General features: G+C 33.5%; 2 protein-coding genes across 4 annotated transcripts in view; one reads left to right on the top strand and one right to left on the bottom strand.

Moving 5' to 3' along the window:
- Positions 1 to 205: 205 nt before the first annotated feature.
- On the bottom strand, positions 206 to 18,679 carry LOC136041606 (small ribosomal subunit protein uS8A). The gene is made up of 4 exons (XM_065726315.1): positions 18,510 to 18,679; positions 7,339 to 7,487; positions 2,528 to 2,693; positions 206 to 342 (listed from the first exon to the last, which is right to left on the bottom strand). The coding sequence occupies exons 2-4, from the start codon at positions 7,469 to 7,471 to the stop codon at positions 249 to 251; spliced, it is 393 nt and encodes a 130-aa protein (XP_065582387.1). The 5' UTR covers positions 7,472 to 7,487; positions 18,510 to 18,679; the 3' UTR covers positions 206 to 248.
- LOC136041604 (stathmin-like) overlaps positions 18,653 to 27,840 on the top strand; it is a 50,087-nt gene continuing 40,899 nt past the window's right edge. The window contains exon 1 of one of the 3 annotated variants that reach the window (XM_065726310.1): positions 18,653 to 18,793. In XM_065726310.1, coding sequence (XP_065582382.1) covers positions 18,694 to 18,793 — 100 coding nt within the window. In that variant the 5' untranslated portion in view covers positions 18,653 to 18,693. Of the gene's footprint in view, positions 18,794 to 18,826; positions 19,015 to 27,840 lie in introns of those variants that run through there. The other 2 variants (XM_065726311.1, XM_065726312.1) reach the window with 2 other exon arrangements.

The raw sequence follows: 27,840 nt of genomic DNA, 5'->3' as shown, positions 1-27,840 counted from the left end.
TGTTGTTAATTTAATGTAACGTTCAATTACAATGTTTTCCCCCACAGAAAACGAACTTTTTTAAGATGTGAGCATTGTTGAAGAACTTATTAAGTTCTGAACCCATGGAAATTTGTCTCTGCACTCGACTGCAATGGCAAAATATGCATTCTTACCACCTTCTTCTTTATCCTGAGCAGTCTAAGTGGTAAGGTATGCAAAAAAATTTGAAGGCCTCAAATATATTTATTTTCTTTTGAGACCAAAACTTAAAAGAAATATCCTAAGATCTTTCCTCCTACGTGTTTTCTTTTGGCTTCTTCATGGTCCATAATTCCGGCTGAAGTAGTAAGCACTACATACCTACAACGAAGATAATTCAAATTAAATCACCAAAATACATCTTTAAATAACCCGTCATAAATCCTTTAAAAATCAGACAAAAAGATTCAGCAGCTATATAGCTAAGTTGACGAAAAATAATAAAACATCATATTAATAAATTAAACCTGAAAATTTTACAAGTCAAGTCTTGAAATAACCTGAAAACCCAAACTGGAATAGCTTAAAATTTTCAAAAATTATGTGGCTAAATTCGCAAACATAATGAGACATAATGAAAAACTAGAATTAAATTAAAATATGACTTCTTTTCATCCTTTATATTCCATTCTTTTTTAACAACTATAAAGTTGACAAAAAAATTACAACTTGTTGGTGTTTCATCTTTTTTTTGTGTTTCAAGTAAATTCCAAAATCTCTTAAAATACACCACGTATTTTGGATTTAATATAACTTCATTCCTGTATATTTTATTTATGGCTCAAATTGAAAATTTACCCTTTTTTCACTAAGGCTTACAAAAACTTTACCAAGCTTTCTAAAAATTGTTTACTGTATCTGCTTGGTCGAGTCCAACCAAAGAGAAAAAGAAAGATTGTTTTCCAGTAATTAGACGATTAAAATTTTACTATACTTCCACACAACTTTCCAAAAATCGTATATTGTATCTACTAGGTTCAGAGTCCACTCAAAGAGAAAAAGAAAAATTGACTTCAAATAATTACATGGTAAACATTCTAACATACTTTCACCAAGTTTTATGAAATTCTTACCACACTTTTCAAAAGCTACATTTCACATGTGCTTGATTTAAATTCCAGCCAAAGAAACAGAAAAGTTGATGTAAGACTATGCAATTTTTAATATAACATACTTTTATAAAATAATCAAATTATTCCTTAAGCAGACATCTGAAATGAAAGCCAAATAAGTCAGTTTTTAAACCTGACTGGCTCCTGGGTGAAACTTAAAGCCAGTAAAACAACAAAAGGTTAGAACACCATCTGATTGGTTGTCGGTTGTGAAATTTTAAGCTTATTATTTGCTATACTACTGAGCAGTTATACCAAAAAGGGATAATTTTGATTATCCCTAAATTAAAAATAAAATAAAAAATTAAATAATAATTTAAAAGTGATTTTGGAGAGATTGACGCTGTCCTCCAAAATCTCTCTAGTTTCAAAGAAACGGCTTACCTATAACTCCATGGCAAAAAATGTTCATTAAATTCATTCATTTATAGACGGATTTTCGCAAGTCATTGCTTCTGCAATTCCTAGAGCAAAAATACCCTTCCTTTTTTTACCGCATTGATGCCCATGCACGAAATTAATTCTTTGAAAAGCATTTGAATTTGTAAGAGCAGAACAGATTAAATAACATAAATTAAATTGTAGAAAATCCACATTCACGCCTTGAACTGATTCGTCACGTCCATTTGTTTCAAAACAACAAACTTTTTTATGAATAACCTTTACAAATTACACTTCAACAAAGGAACACGAAAAAATTCCTTTCATAAAATGTTCGATCAAAATACTTATATATTCAAGGATGTCTTCAGGAAAGGGGGTATAAATTCAAACCCCTTTTGTCTAAAATTAAAGCAAACCATGGATCCGCATTTTAAAACTGCAAAACTGCACAAGTTAGATGAGTAGAAATTTGCTCTCTTGCAATCACCACTAGATTTTATCTTTTTTCAAAATAATTGAGCTTTTAGAACAGTACAAGATTTTTGTCAGTGTTGCTAAACTGAAACTTGAAAATAAAAAAGCAGACTTGATCAGTAAAATTTTACAACGCTTTTTGGCCACATGTCGATTCCCGAACAATTTGCCGATTCCCTAAGACCATTGTACATTCAAAGGAAAGCTTCGCCTTCTGAAGTTGCTTAGTGCCATTAGTTTTCACAGAAGTTACCTTTTTTCTAAATTTGCACCACCCCACTACAAAAAAAAATGCATTAGAATAATTGGAGGTCATTAATTATTAAAAAGAGACAATCTGAGCCATACAAACAATAAAATTTTACTTTCATTGTCCTTGGTACTTTAAGCTTGATACACTCGGTTTGCAGTTTAATATGATTTAGCTTGTTTTTTTAAAAAGAAAAATTGAGACATCCAGGAACTAACATCCGTACTTTAAAAAAAGAAAGCAAATTATTCTATTATTACGAATAAAAAGGATAGAAGCAACTCACCCAAACTGTCTAGATGGAAGGAGGTTGGTGGTCCATTTTTCAACCTCCTTAATAGGAACATCAAATCTAGGCGAAATTACACCGCATTTATTCAATCTACCCGTGAGGTTGACAACAATCTTGCCTGCTCTGTGGTCATCAACAATTTCAAATTCACCAATGTAACCTGAATATAAAACTTGCCATTAGCGAAGAAGTGACGATTCAGGCTTTTTCCCTGGAGTGTGGACTTTCACTCGTTTTCAAAGTGATTCTTTAGATTCAACACACAACTTAGCTATTATTCTTTGGGAAGGGATAGAACTGCCTCCTGGATTCTCCCCATCATAGACTGTATTTTGAGACCTTTGGGATAAAATATAAAATTTAACTATTCACTCGTTTTAAATAAATATAGAAAATATGATAAGACCTTCCATTCCCCTGTACCTAGTAGAGTAATTTTTATTTATTTATTTATTTTATTTTTCACCCACACGATACATAAAGTAAATATGGTGGAGTAAGAATAAATATAAAAAAAACACAAAGAGAAAAACAAATACACACACAAAGTCAACGAAAAAAAACGGATAAGACGGTGGTGAGGGGATAGGCGCGCAGAAGCTGTACTGAAGAGTGTTCTGTGAAGAATCTCCAATTTTAAAGTTATATCAAGAACTGAAAATTTTCTAACAAGAGTCCGGTTTTTAGTCCAAGGTGTAAGATACAGATTAAGAATATCTTGTCTTCGATTAAGATTCGATTAAGAATTCAATTCGATTAAGAATATCTTGTCTTCATAATGTAATATATAGCAAAACCCAGTCATCTGGAGTTTTACCACTGAAAATTTCAAAATTTGTTCGAACATTTCGAGCAGATGATTTACATGCCAACTTCCCAAGATCGTTTTCAGTGGTTGTGCTTCATAAAGAGAACACCAGTTGAGACGCAGCTAACAAGCAGCTCTACAAACTTTCGACACCTCACTTCAACCCAATTGGCAACACACATGAGCAGCCAAACCAAGGAGAGACAACCAAGGGGAAAAATTACATTACTAATTTAGCTACTAAATGAAGTGAAAGTATAAGTTATTAAGACCGTTTTTAATGTTTAATCGTCATGTTTCGTGGTTAGCTTCTCTGGGTAAGCTTTGTCGGTGTTTCCAAGATTATATTGAAAGTATTTCGTTTAAAACGTATGATTTAGGGCCAATCTTTTGCAGAACAAAAGATTCTTGAATGTTCTGAACATCTCTGGAAACACAGTATGATACAAGGTCTAATACAAACAATCCCGTTATCATCAGTATCTCCCAAGACCACGCTTTGAGCCAAACAAAAAAACAATTCTGGTGGCATCGATAAATCCTACGAGACAATGCAGAGGGAAAAATAGTCTGACATGCCAAAGAGCATCGCCAGGGCATGCATACCTTTGAATAGCGAAGTGTTTTTTTAAGGAAGCTGGGGAGTAAAGACTCACTTTATTCTAGAGAGGAGAGAGGACAAAGCCAATTTCTGATCCCATTCATTTTCAAATTATTTGTAATAAAGATTTAAATACTTTTAACGCACCTACTCAATAGAGAATTATAGTCAGTATCTGGGTACTCCCATTCACACTAATCCAGAGACTAACTCCGGGCTTAAATATAGACGATAACTATTCAGCCTTGTCAAAGAGGAAGATGAAGGAACAACTCTACCTCTTCTCTTTTAGCAAAAAGAGACGTTTCATGATTCTTACATTGTGCTAAGGGGAAAAATTACATTACTAATTTAGCTACTAAATGAAGTGAAAGTATAAGTTATTAAGACCACATGAAATTCTTATTGAAAGAAAATCATGTCCTGTCTTCAGAAGTACTATGGAGTTCAATATTCTTCATTAATTTTAAGAACAATTTTGTCTTGATCTAGCTAGAAGATTTAGACTGATTAGACATCTGATTTAGAAGTAAGATATTATAACAAGTAGAGGGCTTTGTTCCCTTCTGAGTAAAGACAATCTTTAGCAAAAAGCTTTTTAACACTTTATAGAAAAATTCTGACAGTAGAAAACTTCTCCCACAAAAAAAGAATGGCTTTGAATGTCCTTCTAACAAGGACACTAACACTTTTACAACATCTTTATGAAGATAATCCCTTTGAATATGTATCCAATCAAGGATACCAACAGTACCCTCACTGCATAGGTTACAATTTACAAAAAAAATTGCCACATGAGAAAAACGATTTTTCAATACAAACAGTGAACTAAATATTAGCCAGTTTTCGTGAAAAATTTACTCCTGGAACACATTGTGGTTAACTAAATTCTTTTAGGTCATCCTAGGATACGTCTTACAAAAAAAAGAAACCCTTGGAATATCCATCAACACAGACACTGACATTTTTAAAATTGAATCTCATTTACAAGAAGAAGCGCTTTATTATTAACTAAATTCTCTGAAACACATGACGGCAATTTTTTCAATATTAAGAAGCATGAGATATGTGTATTACACCCAAATTCGACTTCAGTTAGAAGAACCCAGTTTTCCCATCACAGATAAAATAGTTAACACCAGATTAAACTCAATGCAATTAATAGATACTTTTGAAATCATTGCAACACTGGAAAAACTTTCATTTCCCCAGGAAAACATGATTTTCTGTGTAGAATTCCCAATTTGTTTAATCCCTCCCCCAAATACTTTGTATGTCCCTGATATATGAACATCCTTTGGTTTACACTGTTATATGCTCTAGAAATACCTTTCAATATTCTAGAAGCAATTTTTAAGTGTATCCAAAAAGCTGGTCTGAGTTTAAACTAAGATTACAACTGGATAAGATTACAAGTTTAAACTAAAATCTAAATGATGAGGTCTTAAAATCTCAATTCATTAAAATAAAATTTAAATAGAATTTCAACCCTCTGCCTTTACACATACACGCATAAAATTAGGGGGTTTTATTCTGATTCCCTTTGCAAATCCTAAGTTTTTCCCAATCATCTGTAATATATTAATTCATAATCCCCCCCCCCCAATTCATAGTAAATTCTCCCATATTCTTCTTATGTAATGTACTGAAATGAATTATGTTTTAGGACTTGGGAGGTCAAGTTTATTGGTTTCTCTTTGTTTTCTATTTTTGAGTTTCTAAGCTTTCTATATATATATATATATATATATATATATATATATATATATATATATATATATATATATATATATATATATATATATATATATATATATATATATATATATGTGTCTGAGAAATAAAATATATTCTACACCCTTGATTGCACAAAAGGAAGTAAATATAACTGATAGTGCCTATAAAAAAGTTTCCAATAAACGAAGAACACTAGCATTTAGCATTAGCCCAGTTGCTCCTAGGAACATCTCCAAGACACTAAAACTGTCATGCAATAAAGATCCCAGACCAAATGTACTTTTCCCATATATTCTGGCAAGACTGGCAATATTATTTACCTTCAACTGACAAAGCTAATGTTTGTCCTTATAAAAGAGGATCACCCAGGGAAAAATATTTCTAAAATAAACTTTCAACTAAGTAGTTTCTTACTAAACATTGCAGCATATAGAAATAAGCAAAAAATTTGCTATTTTGAAAGTGTTACATTAAATTAGCTTCAGCAAATTATAAGGAAAGTGTTTTTTGGGACCTATATTTTAGGCACAGAAGGGGAATTCCATTAGTTTTGATGAATAGGTCTCAATGTTGCCATTATATTAAAGGGGGGAGGTTAAGAATAATGTGATTTGGTTGTGTTTTCTGCCTCTGTTTATTAGACAAAAAAAAACGAAATATAGACCCATCCCCTGAAAATAGATACTGAGGAAAAAAGAAATAAGGTTGACCAGGTTTCTACAAAATTCGAGGGTACAAAGAATACATTTTTTACAAGAAAACGTTTGCATAAATGTTCAAAATTGTGAGAATGGTGGAAGAACTCTTCCAATTGCAGTCCAAGTACTTGGTTAATTAACAGGTAAATATAAGATACAAAAAAGGAAAGAGGGTAACAAATAGCAATGTGTAACAACAAATATCAAAATGCAATTATACTGACTACAAAATCAACAAATCAATTTAAAATATATAGAATATTGGCATATCAAATAAATTGAATTTTTGTAGATAGCTTGCTTAGGGAGCTGTCTTGAAAATCAACACAACAAAATTGTATTTTCATTTGAAAGACCTTTGTTTCTTTTAAAACACCAGCACTTGAAACAAAAGAATTATTTCCTATGATGCGAAAAATAAAATAGACATTAGAATGTTGAAATGGCTATTTAGTCCTATGTTTAAGGGAAGGACCTCAAAATGAATTTAAGCTCATTTTAAGGCATTATTTTCAAAATTTTCTGAGTAAAGGATCTATTAGGCAACCTATGTGCAAATATACTTACAAATCATTTTTTATATAGTCAAAAAGATTATTTCAGTTGATATTATCTTTTTCCTTTTTAGGATTGTTCACTCTTGTGAAGTTGAATCTCAGGTCCTCATCTGGTAGCTAACTATAAACGAGTCATAAAATTGATTCTTTTGATAATCCAAAACGAGTGATGAGTTTTTCCAATAAACCATTATATTTAAAAAGATCACTTTAAATTTTTGTAAGGCAAAAAAAAACAACAAAAAACTGAGACCAAAGCCTGACAAAGATCAATTTTTTCCTTTAACGCCATCAATGCTTTAAGAAATTTTATTTTTACTAACTTCAACTAGTTTATAAATATTACTCTTTACTTAGGCAGTGCTATTGTACTGACTACGATGAACAAGATGGAGGAAACTTACCATGTTTCATCATTACAGTTAGGAATTTAACGATAACTTTAGAGCATGGCCTAATCAGGACTTGTCTCTTGCCTCTCTTTTCAGCATTGTTGATTGAAGTCAAGGCATCAGAAAGAACATTCATACGCACCATTTTGACAGTGGGTAATCTGAAATTAATTTGAATAATTCAAAAGCATCTATAAAATGTTTGTACATTTACATTTGAGCACTTGAATGAAATTCTTGTAAAGTGCCATACAGAATATTAATACGCATGTTTGACAATGAATCAGCTGGAATTAGGTCTACTAAAGCAATTTCCTTCATACGTCACTGAATAAGCAGATGACACCAGCTGAGTAATTTGACTTATTGTGGTTTACTACCATATATCAACATCAGATTAGCAACTTAAATTTGTTGTGACTTGAATGTTCATATACCATAGAGGCTGATGAAGCAAATATTTCGCAAAACAGAAATAGTTTTGATTTAATCCTGTTCAGCTTTAGTGAGGAGTTCCCAGAAGAAAGTGGCACATAGATGTGAGGAAGCGTGACACAGTTGCACTGACTTCCTAAAAGTGGCCTGTAGAATCGGAGGTTTCAAGATAAGGTGAAAGGGTACAATGCTGAAATTTGTCATTTGAACTAGCCAATAACAAGTTTTTGGAAGTGACAGATTGACAAACCTATGAGTAGACCTAGATAATGAGGTGATCGACAGGCTGTACATAGGTAGAACCATCTTCTACATGGTCTCAAAAAAAAGCACAACAGCTAAAAACTGGCTAAACAATGCCAAAAACAATAAAATCATAAAGGCAAAGCCATTCATTAGTAAAAAAAATTAAACAACAAAATGTCAGGAAGTTAAAAAGGTAAAACTAAAATGAAACTAAAACAGTGAGATAATATTAGCATTAAAAAGGTTTAAAAGAGAACATATAAACAAGGGGAAGGGAACAAAAGAACATAAAACTTGGGCATCACCAGTACCAAACAAAAAAAGAGAGGAAAACTAGCGGTTATTTTATCAGTAATGAAGGGGTCCCCTTCATTACTTTGAGTGATGGATTCCTGGGGTATGCAGTTCTGCATCAGGTATGCAGGGAGATAAGCCTAGAAGTCAACAGGAACACGACCCAGGGGAGGAGGGGAGGAGGGGGTCACGAATGCTTTCGGTGTTGCCCTAAAAAAGGTTGGATTTTAAACCTACCTTCGGCCACTGGTGATACATGAGCCAAACAACACGAGTTTTCAATACAAGCTAAAACAGGACAAAGGTCAACATGATCAAAACTGCACTTATTGGACCTACAAATGCCTAAAGAGAAATTACAACAAATATGTAAAATTTGTACTGCTTAATAATAAACTTACAGAGACCATGAATAAAATGGTTACATATCAGATTTTGTTCCTGCTTCTTCTTGCATTATCTTTCATTTTATTTTCACAAGTTTCTACAAACAATTACTATTTCATCATCTGCATATGCCTTAGCATTAACCTTGTTAGTCCTTTAACCTGGTGCTCCTTACTTGTAGCTGAAAAAAACTTTTTCTCTCATTGTTTTTTAAATAATGCTAGAAAATCTTGTGTCCCCTTCATGAAAATTTCTCTTCCCTCATTATAAATTCCTCCATGGAAAGAAACTCCCACGTAACCCTCTCTCCCAACCCCCCCCCCCCCAACGCGAAAAGTTCCCCCTCAAATGTCTGTATACTTCCCAATAACCATTACTATGTGTAAACAATGGTCCAAGTTTGTAACTTGCAGCCCCTCCCCCCGGGACCTTTGGGGGATTATGTTGTCCCCAAAGACATAGTTATTAGGTTTTTCGACTATAATGAACAAAATGGCTATCTCTAAATTTTGATCTGGTGACTTTGGGAAAAAATTAGCATGGGAGGGCCTAGGTGTCCTCCCATTTTTTTTTTGCTCAATTAAAAAGGGCACTAAAACGTTTAATTTCCGTTACAATGAACCCTTTCACGACATTCTATGACCACTGGGTCAACACAATGACCCCTGGAAAAATAAACACACATCCATGATCTGTCTTCTGGCAAAAAATACAAAATTCCACATTTTGTAGATAGGAGCTTGAAACTTCTACAGTAGGGTTCTCTGAAACGCTGAATCTGTTGGCGTGATTTTCGTTAACATTCTGCGACTTTTAGGGGGTATTTCCCCCTATTTTCTAAAACAAGGCAAATTTTCTCAGGCTTGTAACTTTTGATGGGTAAGACTGAACTTGATGAAACTTATATATTTAAAATCAGCATTATTTTTTATGTAACTATTGGTATCAAAATTCCGTTTTTTAGAGTTTTGGTTACTATTGAGTTGGGTCGCTCCTTACTACAGTTTGTTACCACAAACTGTTTAATTTGGAAAGGCCAGATTGGCAGTTTTTTTTATTTATTTATATTCTTTTGGTTTACTTCATTATTTTTTGGATTTGACTTGCTTGGTTCAAAGGAAGAGGTTATGTCGGAAAAGGAGGAATAATGATTGTTTTGTATTGCAAATAGGGGATCAGTAATAATGAAAGGAATGTACCTTAATGTCTCTTCTAGTCTGTCTTTAAATTCAAAAAATTACAACGCAGATTCTGGTTAAAGAATTTCAAGATTAGTAATGCAGATTACTGCCTCACAAGAAAAATCTTTAACGCAGGGTTTTGGATACATTATAGTATCACTAGTAGAGCGGGAGTAGCGTTTGGTCTGAGCAGATACATCATATAAGCTTTCCATTTAGTTTTCTATTGGTGGTGTAAAAAGTAGAGGATGGGTTGATGGTAAAAACGGCAGTGCCCTCAGTATGACAAGTATCTTCGAAAGAGGGGGAGGGGTCACATCATGCTGGAGGTAGGGAGAAGCTGGAATCAACTGCTGCGAGAGGGGGGATGCAATGGTGATTTAAGTTCCTTTAGGATATTAAGCATCCTAGCTCTTGAATTTGGAGAGCAGGGGGTACTAGGTGAAGGTATAACAGGTAAGTTGAAACAATTTATCTGTATGGTTGAAGTTTTCTTATAGGAGTATTCTGGAGAGCAGGGGGTACTAGACGAAGGTATAACAGGTAAGTACAAACAATTCATCTGTATGGTTGAAATTTTCTTACAGGAGTAGCCTGGACAACACCAGCACTCACTCAAATTAGCTGCATCAATTTCGGCACTTTTCTGCTCCCGCATAAAACAAGCAATTGCACCCTCCGAATTTCATGGAGTTTGAAAAGACTACTGAGCCAGGTCACTCCTTACTTACAGTTTGTTACCAAAAACTGTTTGATATGAGTGTCAATGCCTTAATGCTCATTAATTTAGGCACTTGTTCCTATTTTTTACTAATTTAGTGATTGTGAAGAAGTTAAGACCCTAAAGATGCTAGTTAACTGTATTCACAAAAATTATCATGAAGTTAATTTTTAAGTATTCTAGCAATTATTTCACTCTCATCTGGAACAAAATATGAACTTATTACCAAATATCAATAACTTTTTGTCAAAAGATGCACATATAGTCAGTCAAATTTGATTAATGCAGTTTTTATTAACAAAGGTTTCTGGTAAAGGTTAAGAATAACAGCTCTCCAGAAGGAGACAAGCTAGAAAACAAAACAGTTTTAGATTGGTAGTTTTAGACTATTTTTTATTGTTTTATTGACAATTTTGATAATAAATACCTAGCCCCCGCCCCTGGATGACCTCATAAAGCCCTATGCCATATAAAACACAATAAATTCTTACTTTGTAATATCCAGTAAATTAACAACATTCAGATTATCATGTTTTCTACAATTATTATTCAAATTTATGACTAACTTATCAGTTTTTTATACTTGCCAGTTTATTATCCAAGCACACAAAGGTGGTAACAGAGATGAGACAGTTAACTACAGACCAAACAGTATCACCTCAGTTGTGGAAAAATACTCAAAAGCATAGTCAACTCTGCAGTCATTCAACATCTAACTCAAAATAAGCTGTTATCCCCATCTTCTACTAGACAAGTTAAGGCCAACCTTATTGATGCATATGAATGTCACCAAACTTATAGCCAAAGGTTTCCCAGATGACATGACTTGCTGGACTTTGCTAAAGCATTTGATAAGGTATGCCACAGGCAACTGCATATTAAGCTTAAAGGTATTGGTATTAATACAGAAACTATTGACATGGTGATACTTTTCTTTACTAATAGAAAACTATCAGTTATAAAGTGTTTGGGGATAATGGATAATCATTTGTCCCTGATGTTGTGGAAGCAAGAAGTGGAGTACATCAAGACACAATCCTGGGCCCAACTTTATTTAATATTTATTTCACCTTGTAACATCAAAATAAAATAAGCCTTTATGCAGATGATTCAAAAATAATTAATTCAGCTGAACGCTCAGGAAAAATAGAAACCAATGAAGCAGGACTTATTTACTTGCCAGGCAGGGACTTAGAAGCTGAAGTTCAATGTCCAGAAATGAAAGGTTTATCTACTTTGGTAATGAAAACTCAAGACAACAGTACTCAATTGAGTCAAGAGACAAAACAAGGCAACCTGTTGTCAGTAGTCACACTGAACATGATGTGGGTTTATTAGTTGATGAACAGCTGAAGTTCAGTTTGCATGCCCAGACTGTGGCAGCAAAGGCCAGTCACTCTTGGTATATTTAAGAGACCTTTCAGTAGTTGTTCACTCTCAACTGTTTCAAAGCTCTGTAAAAGGTTTAATTTGACCTAAGCTAGAGTTTGGTATTTGCATTGTCAACCCAATTAATAAATCTTACTAAAAACTCTAGAATGAGTCCAGAGGCATACAACTAAACGTATCCAAGGTTTCTATAACATTCCCTACCCCTCCTGGCTTGAAAAACTAAATTTACCCTCACTGACTTATTTCCAAAAGTTTCTTTTGTATCTGGGCTAGGCTTGACCAATATAGAGGGAGATTGGGGACAAATTGTCAACAACACAAAGAGCATAAAATTATCAATCTAAATATGTCCCTTTTTGTTCTAGCATGTAACCTTCCAGAGCTGTGTTTTCAGGCACCAGGTTGAAGCATGTTTTGAGTGAGTTCAACAACAATTGTTTTCAGGTTCTCTATGTTCCACCCAGCAAAACTTATAAGCATTTTCATCTTATGGGTTCCAAGCATGGTCAGACACAGGTTCTAAGAAGACATTTGCTGTGTTGAACAATGCACTCAAATCAACAATGTACAAAACCATGGTAAACTCCATGTTGGGTGTGGTTAGCCTGAAAACAAGGCTTAGGGAGCCACTGAAGTATTTTAAATGATTGAATATAGTTTCTTAGGTAAATTTATATATAGGCCTACTCACATAATTTAGCTAGGAAGAAAGTGAATGTATTACTTGATGCCTTTTTTTTATCTTACAATATTTAATAATTACTTCTGAGTCAAATTCCATTTTGAGCCCTTTCTTAGGCCCCAAAAGGTAACATCCGTGTCTAATGTTTTAGATCATGATGTACATCACTGGTAGCCAGCAAAAATATGATTTTCTTTGTAGTTCAAGCAGGGGGCTCTAAGTTTCCTATTTGGGATTCTTAAGAAAGGTGATTCTAATTGTATACTTTTTAATTCACTGTAATAGTTTTTGTCCCCTCCTCAACACCTCACTCTTTACACTAAAGTTTTTTGTAGTTTTAAAAAGTAGAGCTGTGCAAAAGAGTCAAACTTTAGCATAAAGAGCACACTGTTGAGGAGGGGACAACCCCTTTCATATACAGAATCATTTCTGTTTGTTTTAAGTTTTAATGTTGCTCCTTACTTGCAGTTACAAAAACTTGTTTTTAATTATCTTATTTCAAATAAGAATCCCCTTTACTATGAATAATCACTTAACTGGATTCTTTATTTGTTTGAATTTCTGTACTATACAGTAAAAATCTCAAAGCAAGAAGATAACTGGTAATATTAATAAGTCACTTGGATGGTAACTCAGAATACAATGTCTTTAACCCTTAACTGGCAGGGTGGGGTCTATTAGACCCCAATGCACAGTGTTTTGTCCATCTCTTACCACCAGGTATAGTTAGGAAACTGATATCACATGTATTCTTCAGACCAGTTGAGCTCTAAACCAAGATACACAGCTCTGGGGTCTGACACACCCTACCCTGTAGTTTGTGTAACTTTTTTACAACTAAGCAGATGAACTAAGTTTAATTTCAACAAGCTTTTTAGAGAAAAATTACTTTCTTTTTAAGTTATTTAAAGTAATGCCAGCCCTAAAAGCAAGAACTGATCAATAAATCTTCCTTTTTTTATAACCTAAACTTGGTGTGACTTCTAGCTGATGCAATGCCCTTTCTTGGTCTGTTTGACTACTTTAATTTTACCTTTAAATCTTTTTTGCAGGTTCTGTGCCAAAATTCTGTAATTTCTCAGTTTTGGGAAAATAGGAAAACCAAAAGAATAAATTATGACTATGTTATGGATAGAGGATAAAAAGCGTAGTCAATGGAAACAACATTAATATATTTATTGGTAAAATTCTAGTTGATTGACTTCTTGCTATCTCAGAAAGGGGTTACATTAGGAAAATGAAACTTTCAGGGGTGGGTGTAGAGGCTAAATTATGTCCCAGGAAGGTATTTTGAAGTACCTACCTCTACTCCTATGCCCTCTAGAGGGCCCTGACCTTTGATGACCTTCAAAATATGTGTTATAAAAGTAAAATCTTGCAAAATAGATTTTCTGCTTGAATGAAGTACAACAAAATTGTTTTCACTTTCACAACTTTGCTCAGTCCCAATTTATAAGGTTTTAAATATATGTAAATACATTTCCTAAATTTTTAAAAAAAAACATTGATATGGCTCAGACAAAATTTCAATAGGTATAGACCTGTCATGTAGGCAATTTTCAGGGCTCTCTAGAGGGAGAAGGAGTGGAGGTGGGTACTTTAAAATACCTACCTGGGATATACTTTAGCCTGTAGAACCATCCCTGAAAGTTTCATTTTCCAAAACTAACTCCTTTCTGAGATAGCAAGAAGTCACTCAACTAGAATTTTACAATCTATATATATAAAAATAAGTTGTCTGTGTGTGGATCAGGTGACGTCATGTTTGTTCGCATATGACGTCTGAATTATTTCACACTAATACAAAAGAAGAAAAAATCTAAAAAAGGTAAAAACTACAAAAAAAACTAAAAAGAAAAAAAAACTAAAAAAGCTAAAAAACTAAAAAAAACTAAAAAAAGGTAAAAATCTAATAACTAAAAAAAAACTGAAAAAAATAAAAAAAGGCAAAAACTACAAAAAAAATAAAAACTAATAAAAAACTAAAAAAGCTAAAAAACTAAAAAAACTAAAAAAAACTAAAAAAAGGTAAAAAACTCAAAAATACTAGAAACTAAAAAAGAAAAAAACTAAAAAAAAGGAAAAAACTGAAAAATAAAAGAGAAAAAGAAAACTAAAAAAATATGAATAAATATATATAAAAATAAGTTGTTTGTGGGTTATGTCTGTCTGTCTGTCTGTCGAGTGACGTCGTGTTTGTCCGCATATGACGTCTGAATTATTTCACACTAATACAAAAGAAGAAAAAAAACTAAAAAAGGTAAAAACTACAAAAAAAACTAAAAAGAAAAAAAACTAAAAAAGCTAAAAAACTAAAAAAAGGTAAAAAACTAAAAACTAAAAAAAACTGAAAAAATTAAAAAAAAGGCAATAACTAAAAAAAAACTAAAAACTAATAAAAAAACTAAAAAAAAATAAAAAAGGTAAAAAACTAAAAAAAACTAAAAACTAAAAAAGAAAAAAACTAAAAAAAAAGGAAAAAACTGAAAAATAAAAGAGAAAAAGAAAACTAAAAAAATATGAATAAATATATATAAAAATAAGTTGTTTGTGGGTTATGTCTGTCTGTCTGTCTGTCGAGTGACGTCGTGTTTGTCCGCATATGACGTCTGAATTATTTCACACTAATACAAAAGAAGAAAAAAAACTATTAAAGGTAAAAACTACAAAAAAAACTAAAAAGAAAAAAAAAGAAAAAAGCTAAAAAACTAAAAAAAACTAAAAAAAGGTAAAAAACTAAAAACTAAAAAAAACTGAAAAAACTAAAAAAAGGCAAAAACTAAAAAAAAAACTAAAAACTAATAAAAAAACTAAAAAAGCTAAAAAACTAAAAAAAACTAAAAAAAGGTAAAAACAAAAAAAAACTAAAAACTAAAAAAGAAAAAACTAAAAAAAAGGAAAAAACTGAAAAATAAGAGAAAAAGAAAACTAAAAAAATATTAATAAATATAAAAAAATATTAAAAACTAATAAAAAAACTAAAAAACTAAAAAAACTAAAAAAAGGTAAAAAAAAAAAAAAACTAAAAACTAAAAAAGAAAAAACTAAAAAAAAGGAAAAAACTGAAAAATAAGAGAAAAAGAAAACTAAAAAAATATTAATAAATATAAAAAATATAAATATAAATATAATATAAATTAGCAATCAACAAGCACCGAGACACAAATGACGACCGGGACACAGGGAGTATAAATGACGACCAGGACATAAGTAAAAAAAAAAAAACTAAAAAAACTAAAAAAATGGTAAAAACTACAAAAAAACTAAAAACTAATAAAAAAACTAAAAAATCTAAAAATCTAAATAAACTAAAAAAGAAAAAAGAGAAAAAAGGAAAAAAATAAAGGAGAAAAACAAAACTAAAAAACGAATGTATATACAGACTGGGACACCGGGATACAAATGACGACTGGGACACAGGGAATATAAATGACGACCGGGACACAGGGACACAACTACAATGGGGACGCCAGGGGGCACAGGGAGATATAAATGACGACCGGGACACCGGGACACAAGGAATATAAATGACGCCCGGGACACTCAAAGAGAAATCACAGACTGGAACACCGGGACACAAATGACAACCGGGACACAGGGAATATAAATGACGACTGGGACACAGGGACATAACTACAAAGGGGACGCCGGGGTGCACAGGGGGATATATAAATGACGATGGTGACTCAGGGAATGGTCGATTAGCAATCACCATCAACAAAGCTCAAGGGCAATCATTAGAATCATGAGGTATAGATCTGAATATGGATTGTTTTCCCATGGACCATTATATGTTGCATGTTCAAGAGTCGGTAAACCTGAAAATCTATTTATATGCACAGACAATGGGACAGCAAAGAATGTTGTATATTCGCAAGTTTTACGTAGTTAAAAACATATATATATATATATATATATATATATCTATCTATATTCACAGGTGGGACATAGGGACACAACTACAATGGCGCGTAACGACTTACGCGCGCGGGGGGGCTTGGGGGGGGCGCGAAGCGCCCCCACCAACTAGGTGTTGGGGTGGCGCGAAGCGCCACCCCAACAGCTAGTATATTTATAAACCTTGAACACAGAATCATAACAAATGGAAAAGAACAGCAGAAAAATAAAAAAGGACCTAAATCAAAATGAGATCCCCTGTAAAAGTTTACCTGAATTGTTTTCATCTTAAAATTGGTCTTGGTATATTTACTAAAAATCATTGGCAAAATAAATTGCAGTTTCTAAACATATCAAAAGACAACAAAGAGTTATTTGATTTATCAGTCTCTACTATGTTCTTTTTTTTATTAATGCTTGGATCTCTCCCTAAAAATTTGGGAGTTGTAATGAGTCAGAAGATGTAGGCTAAATATCTTTTATCCAATTGACATCATAGTGTTAATGTCAACCAATGAGGATTTTGAAGGTCTCTTTGGAGCTGATAGAACTGTGTGGGACATTTTTTGTGCTATGACAAGCCTGAAGCAATTCCTGCATTTGGAAAACTCTTTTATTCAATAATAAGCACATATGCCATGAAAGAGGTGGACCTTTAGCTCATGTCAGAGGATTTTGACATCCTTGCTGCAAACTGTAAAGCAAATTACTCACCAGTCAAGTACTTAACAATTAATAAAATACTAATTGCACTTGGAGGATATAAATTTGCATTTAGAGATCAGTGCAAAGGATGCATATTCCCTCAGGACTAAACAAAATATGGAATAGAAATTTAATGACTAGTAGTCTTGAAGGCATTCTTCCAGAATGCTTCAATTCCAACATGTGCTATCATGGCCCTTGCCACTCAATTGAAGTTCAAACTAACATTACAGTAAACAAATGATTCATACCTGTAGAGCTTATAGAAATGCTTAGACCCTTGGAAGTTACCTACATAGACACAGTTGGAAAGAACAAAAGAGAAATTCTACCCAATTCCTTGCTAGTCATACAAGGGAACCTAACTCCTCTATCTTTGGGCTTAAATACCATCCAACCCTTGTGTTATTTGTTCTGAAGAAAACAAAGCAGTAATTCTTGCTTCATTGATGCACTTTGTCATCAGATAGCAATCACAAAAGTAGTAGGCTAAACCAGAGACAATCATGACATAAGCCCAACAATAAGTAGAGTAGACTTTCTGGACCAATGCTGTTCTACTTATTCAACTAGCTGCCACATGAGAGGATGGTCTATGGTGGTGTGGCATATAATCATGGACACAGCTGAAGTCAATGACAGTTATTCTTAGCTATGCTATTCAAGATCCCAAGAAAATGATAGGCCTGAAGAAAAATTTTTATAAGAGGTAGGACAATGCCTTGCTGAATAACAACTTAGGATCAGAGAAACCCTTCAAACAATTCCACAAGAACTGTCTTAGTTGATTGACAACACTATATTTTCAGCTGAGAATGTCCCACAGGTGTCTTCTTCAGGTTCTAATGATTGAGAAAATCAAATTATAATCTACTTGCAATGCATACCATAAAAGTATGTGCATGGAACATGCCAAGTTCCTCTGCCTCAAATGCAAATAGCAGAATGAGTTTTGTATTTTAGTGTTTCTAATTGATAAAACTAAGTGTTTTGTAAGCGAAATGGCAATACATTTCAAAACAATATTTTTTTGAATTTTTAAAAACTGGGGTTCACCAGATCCCACTCTGCAGTTAGTGACTTTTTATCACCCTCCCAGTTCAGGGTTATAATATACATTTAAACTAATACTAGCATCAATCAGATGGAATGCACTGTAGTAGATAAAAGTAACAGAAAATTGGCAAAAATGAGCAGAATAGAGCGATTAAACTTGATAAATAAAGATCAAAATTTTACTCACCAAGTACAGACTGTTACACTACAAAAACGGTTTATGTCTGCTAATGTTATAATACTAAAATATGTAAATCCCTCTCGGAAACTTGAAAGAAAAAAATATTGAACCCAATCTTTCCTTAGTTAAATTGCAATAAAAAACTGTTTTTTCTCATCAAATAAGCTTTAACTTATAAAATCGTATTCAAATGTCTTCAACTATCAGTAGCAAAGGATTAAATTTTACTACAAGCGGCAATCGATTTAAAATTAAATTCACGGACTGCTGCGCACCTGCGTCAAACAAAGGTAATATTAGACATGCCCAATATTAGAGTTTCTTGACAAGGTACTCCAGAGGAAATAAGTTTTATCACTTAGTTTAGTAATAGCTATTGATATAAAATGATTTGCCAATTGTTGCAGTGCCTTTTTGTGTCTGGTGACCTGACAAAACATGAGGAGTTAAAGTCACACACAATTTTTAAGAGTAAATCTTTCTCTTTTTGTTAGAAAAATAAAGTCATTTGGTTGGTAGACTTGGATCTTTTTAATTTCTTTCGTATATAGAAGATTAACACACCAGTTGATAATGTTTTCAATTTCATTTTAGCTAAATATGTAGGCCTAGCCCACTGCAAATTTACCATGAACTTAACCACCATCCCTAATGTGCAAATATATAACCTGAATTGTCCATGGCAAAATTTTGAATCATAAAAGTCAGCACTAGGGTATTTCTAGTTAATGGCATTTGAAAAATGCACACTTAAATTGAAACAGTAGGAAAACAGTTTGTGGTAATTGTTTAGTTTCATCACAAGCTGTCAAAAGTGGAAACTATGCTGCAAAGCAGCATAGTTTTCATACTATAGTATTTAGAAATGCTAATTAGGCCTACAGAAGTGCATCAGATTTTGGTTGACCTTCCTCCTCCATGAGGCAAACTAAAAATGTATAGGCTAAAGTGGGTAGGGTTTTAAAGCCAAAGGGAAAGTTGGGCTTATACAGTATGAACAAAATTATATTAAAAATACTAATTCCAGCTATCACTAGAAATTTCTGTAGGCTATAGTAGGTAGTCAAAAGATAATTAAAAAACTTGCATGTCCATTAATGTTAATATCCAAGATCATTCACTTTCAACTTTAAACTAGCCAGCTGTTTCTAAACAAAACAAATGTCCAATTTTGCTTACAGGTAACATTACCAATAGAGCAAAGCCTATTAGTCCATGAGCCATGCTGCCTGGGGGGCTCATGGACTAATAAGCTTTGCTCTATAGGTAATGTTACCTATAAACAAGCCCAATTGGTGCATTTTTAGTTTGCCCCATGGAGGAGAGGGTTAACCACAAATGAATATGCTTCTAGAATTAGTATTTTTAAATGCTATAGTATAGAAACTATGCTGCTTTGCAGCATAACTTCTAGTTTAGACAGCTTGTGACAAAACTAAACAATTACCCAGTTAATGTTTGAGTGGCCTAAGAAATGAGGTTTGAATTGTTATAAATAAATAATTTGTGAGCAGGCCTATATTACTCTTGAAAAACTTATTTATAAACTAATGATATGTTTTTAACCACTTTTCAATACCTTAACTAGTGTTGATAACTTCTTTGTGTGGTTACAAAAAGAAATATCTTTGGTGCCCCTTTAAGGACTGAAGATGCAATTAGCCCCAGAATAAAATATTGAATTATGAAAGAGCATAATGAAAGTTATCAAGTGAAATTTTCACTTTCATCCTAGCTAAACTATACAGCCAACTACAAATTTACCATATTTTGAAGCACCTACATTTCCTCCTTCCTGTCTAAAGGATACTGACCTTTTCTATTTTTGTGTTATAAAGATGAAATCTAGGCTACTACATAAATAAAGCACAAAATGTTTTGAGTCCCATCTCTTTGCTCAATCCTGACTTCCCTCCAGAGGACATTGACCTTTTTCAATCTTTGGGTAAAATTCTACTTTAGCTATCTTGGAAAGTTGTTAGGTTAGGAAAATGAAACTTTGAGTAATAAATCCAGAGTCAAAAACATGCTTTAGGAAATTATTCCCAAACTTCTATGTTAACCCTCTTCTGATTTCTACATCTTAAAAATGTGCCTACATGACAAGTAGCCTATTACCTGTCACTTATTGAAATTTTGACAAATAATTTTACCTTAATTTTCAGTTATCAGTTTAATTTTCTCTGGTTTTAGTTCTTAAAATGTGATTCCTGTTGCTTGAGTAGAATTCTAAGCCATATTGATTGATTTTTTTTTGAAATTTAGGAAATGTATTTGCACATTTTTGAAACCTCTTAAGTTAAGATTCAGCAAAGTTTGAAGCTCAAAACAGTTTTGTTGCACTTCATTTAAGCAGAAAATCTATTTTGCAAGGTTTCACTTTTATAAAATGAAGGTTTTTAAAGGTCATCAAAAGTCACAGCTCTCTAGAGGGAGGAGTAAAGGTGGGTACTTAAAAATACCTTCCTGGGAAATGCTTTAGTCTGTAGACCCATCCCTGAAAGTTTTATTTACCTAGCCTAACCCCTTTCCAAGATTGCAAAAAGCAGCTACACTAGAATTTTACTGGTTTCATTTCTACAACACAAAGTTTGCTAAGGTTCTCCAAGTACAATGCCCTCTTGAGAGAGAAGAAGTGGGGGTATATGCTTTATTATATCTTCAAGAACATGATAAGGCTTAAAGTTATTCTGGAATAGTAGGGATTGCATTTGAAAAAACAAAAAAGATTGAAAACCTAAATTAAAGCTGATTTTTTTATGAATTTAAATAGGCTTTGCAATCTTCTTAGCTAGTGCTCTCTGAAGGGAGAAGTAGTAATGATAGGTCCTTCAAAATATCTTCCCAGAACATCATTTAGGCTCTGGATACATTTCTGAAAGTTTCAATCATACAGCTCAACTCATTTCCAAGATTGCAATAAACCCCTAAATGGGAGTTTTACAGTTGATGCTATTATATTTATTATTTTATATTATTACTAAATATCATAGTTTCTATTCCAGCAATGCTCCCCCCTCTTGATGATGATCCCAGATGTATCCTAGCCCAAATAATTTTCTTCATTAATTTACTCTTGTGACATCCCCTTAAGTTTGATTATGCAAGCATAGAAGGATGGCTCTTTTTGATACATCTGGTAGTCCTTGCCAACATCTAGCTTGATCTACTTCAGGGTTTGAGATTGGATGGTTTGATTGCTTTGGGAATTCCAAGCATAGGAAATTAGTTAGGGCAAAACTGGTGTCATTCTCTGTAGTTAGTAGTTTGTAATGAAATTTCCTGGGGGTCTTCATAGATTCCTTAGTTGGGGTTGATAGAGAGAAGGCTTGAAGCAGGATTGGCTTTAAAATAATTGAATGCTGTGATTGTATCACCTCTTTGTTTTTTAATAGTGCAAGCTTCTCACTGTAAGGGAGTGCTGTCATGTCATGTTTTGGTGGTATACTGTTGGGCACTTTCAAGGAGTTATTAATCTCTGTTGAACTAAGGGGAGGCCAGTGTCATACCGAACTCAATTACCAGGTACACCATAGAGGATGCTAACAAAAGTTCTTTTGATGGTGCCAATACATCTCCCTGTATTTGCAACAGCTGAGAGAGTATACTGATGAAACTTGTATACTAGCTGGGAATGTATCTTGATTCCAAGGCCCTGCTCTTCCTCTGTTGTGTCAGCTTGGAGCAGCTGCTGGGTCTAAGATTGAGCAGTGAGTACTATCAATTTTCAAACATATTCTGGTGCCCTGAACTTGCAAAACCTCTAAAAGTTTGTTCATTTTGCTCATACTTTCATCTAGGCTGCTTAAAATTATCAGCAAAATCCAAGTCCATGAGAGTTTTTCCTCTCCATTTGATTCCATGGTCTCCCATTGCCTTTCCTGTGCTCCTTAAGACAAAGTTCTACAAAATGATCCATATAAAGAGGGATAGAACACAGCCCTGCTTAAATCCAGGTTTAATACAAAACCAGCTGCTAACCTCATTTCCTACCTTAACCACAACAGTATTATTCTTGTACATAGCACTAATCACTTTAGTGTATTAATTTGCAAGTTATGTACATTTATTACTATTAAAAACGTTAGTAAAAAAATAAATAGCTCTAGTTGCCTCTTTAAGTAACCAAAAATTGGAGGGCAGCTAAGCCTCCTCCCCCACCATTTTTTGTCAAAATCGTCCAATCAAAACTATGAGAAAGCCATTTAGCCAAAAAATGCAAATTCCATTTTAATTATTCATGTGCAGTGAGTCAAAATTAAAACAAGCGTTAATTCAAAAACTTTTTTTTCACTGCAAGTAAGGAACAACATTAAAACTTAAAACGAACTGAAATTATTCCTGATGTGAAAGGGGTTGTCTCCTCCTCAACACCTTGCTCTTTATGCTGAAGTTTTTTATTGTTTTAATAAGTAGAGTTGTGAGAAAGAGTCAAACTTTAGTGTAAAGAGTAGGGTGTTGAGGAGGGGACAACCCCTTTTATATACAGAATAATTTCTGTTTGTTTTAAGTTTTAATGTTGAAAAATACCCTCCCCCCTAGAAAAAATATCACCCCCATGCTGCTGGTTGGTCTCCAATCCTTTTGGATTGGGACTTCAAAAAAAGAACTAGAACTCTCCATTTCTGATCTAGTGAGCACACTTCAAAGTTTTTAAGACCTTGAGGTGGAGGTTTGGACAAGAAAGGGGCAATCCCCCTCCTGTATGGAATAGGTTCTGCTCATTTTGGGGCTTAATGTTATTCTTTACTTTCATAATAACAGCATAAACCCAGAAATCATAAGGGAGTAGATATCAATTTCACCTTTTTCATGCGTTTTTAAAAGTTTCTTTTGTACCCCTCCCTCCTAAAAAAAAACTTTGCTGGAAAATACCCTTTTGCTGGCTTTTTGCTGGGAAACTTTTCACGGAGGAGATTACCAGCATGGTTTTAAAAACAATCAGAAACTGAAGGCTTTTTCAAATGATAGTGTGCTAGAAACATTTTTCACCTGAGATTGTCTGCAAGAAGTTTCTGGGTGGAATTTTGAGCTAGAATGGAATTGCCTTTGGGGAATTTCTCCAGAGGGGATGGGTGTTTTTATGTGAACAGCTTTCCATGGTGGATTTTTTCCATGGGGAGAAGGAGTTTTTCATGGAGCCACATTTCCCTGTATTATTTGAAAACAATTAGAAATTAAATCTTTTAACAAAGTTTTTCAAAAAGGAGCAACATCAATACTTAAAAATGGACATAAATTATTACGTATCCTTTAGCATAGTTTAGTATATAGTATACGTATACTTTAGTATATGTATATTATACTATGCATATACTTTTAATTAACTGTAAGTTTTGACTTTTTGTCCCAATTTTTTAAGAGCAACTTCTGAAGCAGAATGGCCATTTAATAAGAACAATAAGCTTTTTTTTCAATTTCCAATCATTAGTTATGAAAGAGTGTCAGTGGGTGCAGAGTGGGGACAAGGGATGGTGCCTGAAACCACATTGAGGGAGCTGGATTTTCCAGCATGATTGATTAGCAATAAGAAATTAAGATTTAGAAAAATAAGGTTTTTCAACTGAAGGTGCAGAAAAACATTGAAAAAGACAAAAAATTAGTCCATATATAAGTGGGGCTGCACCCTTCTAAATCCCTTTCTCTTTAAACTAAAGTCTCTATTGTTTTGACAAAACTTTTATTCTGATTAAGCAGTCCTAATTTTTTTAAGTCTTTCTTAAAAGAATTGAGAAGATAGTCAAAATTTATCGTAAAGAAAAGCCCACTCATATATGGAAGAATTTTATTTATTTAAAGTTTTAAAATGGGTCCTTACTTTTAGTTAAAAACCTTGTTTTTCCTCTTAAAATTTCATTAACTTGTTAATTTCATAAAAGTGTTACTGTCTTGACTATTAAAGATATTTTAAGAACAGCTTTGAATCCCAATCCTTTGAACAAAAATGAACAAAAACAAAAACAGTGAACGGACAAAAACTGAAACACAAGGTTTGTTAAATTAAAATAAGACACTTTTTGAAAATTCTAAATAACGTCAGCGTGAAGAGCGAGGTATTGTGGAAGGGTATCCTCCTTATGGTTCTAGGTGTTAACCCCCCCCCCCCCACAGAAAATACATCCCATAAAACACCCCCGCCCCATCCCGTGGAAAATACCCCTCCTGGAAAATAGCCACCCGTGGAAAATAAGGCTTTCCAAATTTGAGAATTTTATTTCAGTAGGAGGAAGGAATTTTGGTACCTGTGTATTATGCGCCACTCACTCAAGTTTACGCTGTGTAAAACTCGAGAACAATGCGATCTGTTTGTTAGTTTTTTTCAGCTTAGCGCGAGACAAGACAAAGACCAGTGATAGAATAGATGGAAAATATTTAATTTGGGCTATGTATTTGCACATAAAAGGGGGGAGTAAAGTATTTGGATAGTTTGAAGTCAGAAAATAATTCCTACTTCATAAAATGCAGAATAATTGTACCTAACACAATTTGCATACATACCCGCTATATTTGACCCCTCCCCCCTCTAATATGCAAATATTTAGCCCAAATTTGTCAATGACCTCAGGTGGTCATTGGTGCTGCAATGAATTTTTAGTAGTAGTAGTAGTAGTAGTAGCATTAAATATTTTAATAACAAATACTAAGTTATTGAAAACATTTGTGCTGTCCCGAAAGTATTATGGCCTCTGCCAATTTTCCTGTGGAGATGTTCTGGTGGAATTATCTGGGGGCTATTTTCCGCTGTTTTGATTTCTGGGAAATAGTTTCCACAGAATTCAAGATCGAGAAATCGATTAGAGATTAAAGTCTTATTCAAATGAAAGAATGCAAAGGAAAATTTTTCAAGCTGAATTGTCTGCAAGCATTTTTGCAGGGAGTGAGGATTTTCAGCAATGACGGGACTCTGAAGGGAATTTGACGAGGGGGGGGGGGTTTACTTTATGTTGGACGAACTTTCGCCGAAGAAGACTTCCGTGTGGGAAGGGTTGCCTCCTCCATCTATGAAAGGTGTCTCCCTCCTCAATACCTTGCTCTTTAGGCTAAAGTTTGACTGTTTGTCCCATTTTTTTAAGAGTGTTTACTAAATAATGGGGGCTTTTTAATTAAAATAGGAAGTTTTTTGAAAAGGGCTAACAATCTATGATGAAAACGCCAATGAAATGGTAATGTTGAAATGGTAGCTCACCAGCAACGGGTTCATTATAGTACTCTCTGTTCTTATATACCTCAAAGGTAAATATGGATTGTAAATATGGAGATGGTTCCATAAATATGGAATCATCTCACTACATTTGTGACCCAAATTTACTGGAAAGTGCCCAAAATTGGTCACAACAATGCCAAAATACCTAAAATCTGCCCAGTATGGAGGCTGTTTGGTTTCTTTATTTAATTCACCCAAAATTATCAATATATTGCGCAAGAATTCTAAGAGTTCCTGAACCTCGTCTGTTATAACTAAGATTTATTGTCATATTAATTGAGTAGAAACAGTTCTAAAGCCCAAAATCATTCATTAATCTGAATAGGGAAATAGAGATGAAAATTCGAAGCTTCTTTCCAGATTCTTATGTTGGGCTGTGTATCTTATCCCTTCAAACGGGCAGTAATTGTATATTTATTTATGTATGTTTTTATTTTTGAAAAAGGCTCCATTTTTTGTTTGTTTTTGGAAAATTGACATCCTTAGATTTTCTGGCTTTAAAAAAAACGATCTATATAGAAAGAAACAAAGAAATATGCAGTTACAAGACATACGATAACGAGGATCAGAACGAATTCAAAAGGAAAATGAAGAAAAAAGAAATATCCGGTTAAAAGAAATGTCACAGCAAGAAAAGAAATGTGTGGTTAGAAGATAAATGGAAGCGAGAATTACAAGCGACAGCAAGAAAAAGAACTTGTCAAAAATGTTTCGGAAAAATGGAATCTTGGGATTTTTTGTTTTACAAAAACGAGCTAAATAGATCACGAGTTTGAGAAAATTCTCTTAGAGCTTTAATTTTGGAAAATTTTCATATGAGTGATGTCATATTTGTGAGCACATTTCAAGAGAATAAATTACATCACTTCCCTCCCAGGAGTGATTGTATCGTTTGTACATATCTATGATTCATGCAACATTACAAAAGGAACATGGCTAAATATAAAATACCGAGTGTAATGAGTTTATTTACAAAAAGTGTTCAGTAGTTTTGTAATGCCTAGAGAACAAAGAATAACGTAGACCATCAAATATGACAAAACCAATCCGAGCAGCTAAGGTAAAGGGTATTGAAATAATGTCGGAAGTAATGATGAACGAAAACAAAGAACAAAAAAATATACAGTTAGAATACTTGTGTTGACGACATTTACAACGACTCAAAATTGAAAGCAAAAAACAGAGAAATGTCTGGTTAGAAGATCAGCGACAGCAAGAATGAAAAGGAGTCAAAAAGTAAAGTGAAGAACAAAGAAATATACGGTTACAAGACATACGACAACGAGGAGCAGAACGAATTAAAAATGAATGTGAAGAGAAAAGAAACATGCAATTAAAAGATAAGCCATAGTGAGAACAAAGAAATATGTGAACAGAAGTAGAACATAGTGGAAATATGTGGTTAGAGGTTACAAAAGGAACATAGCTAGCTATAAAATACCAAGTGTAATGAATTTATTTACAAAAGGCTTCTTAAGCGGTTTAGTAATGCATAGAGAACAAATGAAAATGCTAAACCTTCAAATGTGACAAACCAATTCAAGTAACTAAGGAAATGGGTATTGAAAAAAAATGTAAAATGAAGAACAAAGGAATATAGTTACAATACTTGCGTCAACGACAATTACAACGAGTGAAAAGCAAAAGTGAAGAACAAAGAAATATCCGGTTAGAAGATAAGCTGCAGCATGGATTAAAACGAGTCAAAAACAAAAGTGAAGAACAAAGAAATGTGCAGTTAAAGGACATGCAACAACGAGGAGCAGAAAGAATAAAAAATGAATGCATAGAACAAAGAAATATGCCGGTAAAAGGTATGCCACAGCGAGACCAAAGAAGCATGTGGTTAGAAGATACGCGGCAGCGAGAATTATAAGTGACAGCAAGAATCAGAACGTGTCAAAAATGAAAGTGACAAGTCATTTTAACCCTTCAACATTATATGTATTCCCTGTGGAGTCCTCCATTTTCCTGGGAAAGAGTAGCAAACAAGGTGATTCATTTGAAAGTTGGTACTTACAACGAGAATCAACATATACAAGCGTCCTGAGTGCTGGGGTCCAGCCTCGAAATCGGCTGCATAGTATTTTTTCTTACAACTGGCAAATTAACATTTCTAGCCGCAAAAACGAT

Source organism: Artemia franciscana, unplaced genomic scaffold (genome assembly GCF_032884065.1).
Source record: "Artemia franciscana unplaced genomic scaffold, ASM3288406v1 PGA_scaffold_30, whole genome shotgun sequence".
NCBI classification, from domain to species: Eukaryota; Metazoa; Arthropoda; class Branchiopoda; order Anostraca; family Artemiidae; genus Artemia; species Artemia franciscana.
The sequence above is the reverse complement of the archived record's forward strand: the minus strand, read 5'-3'. Positions and strand labels throughout refer to the sequence as shown.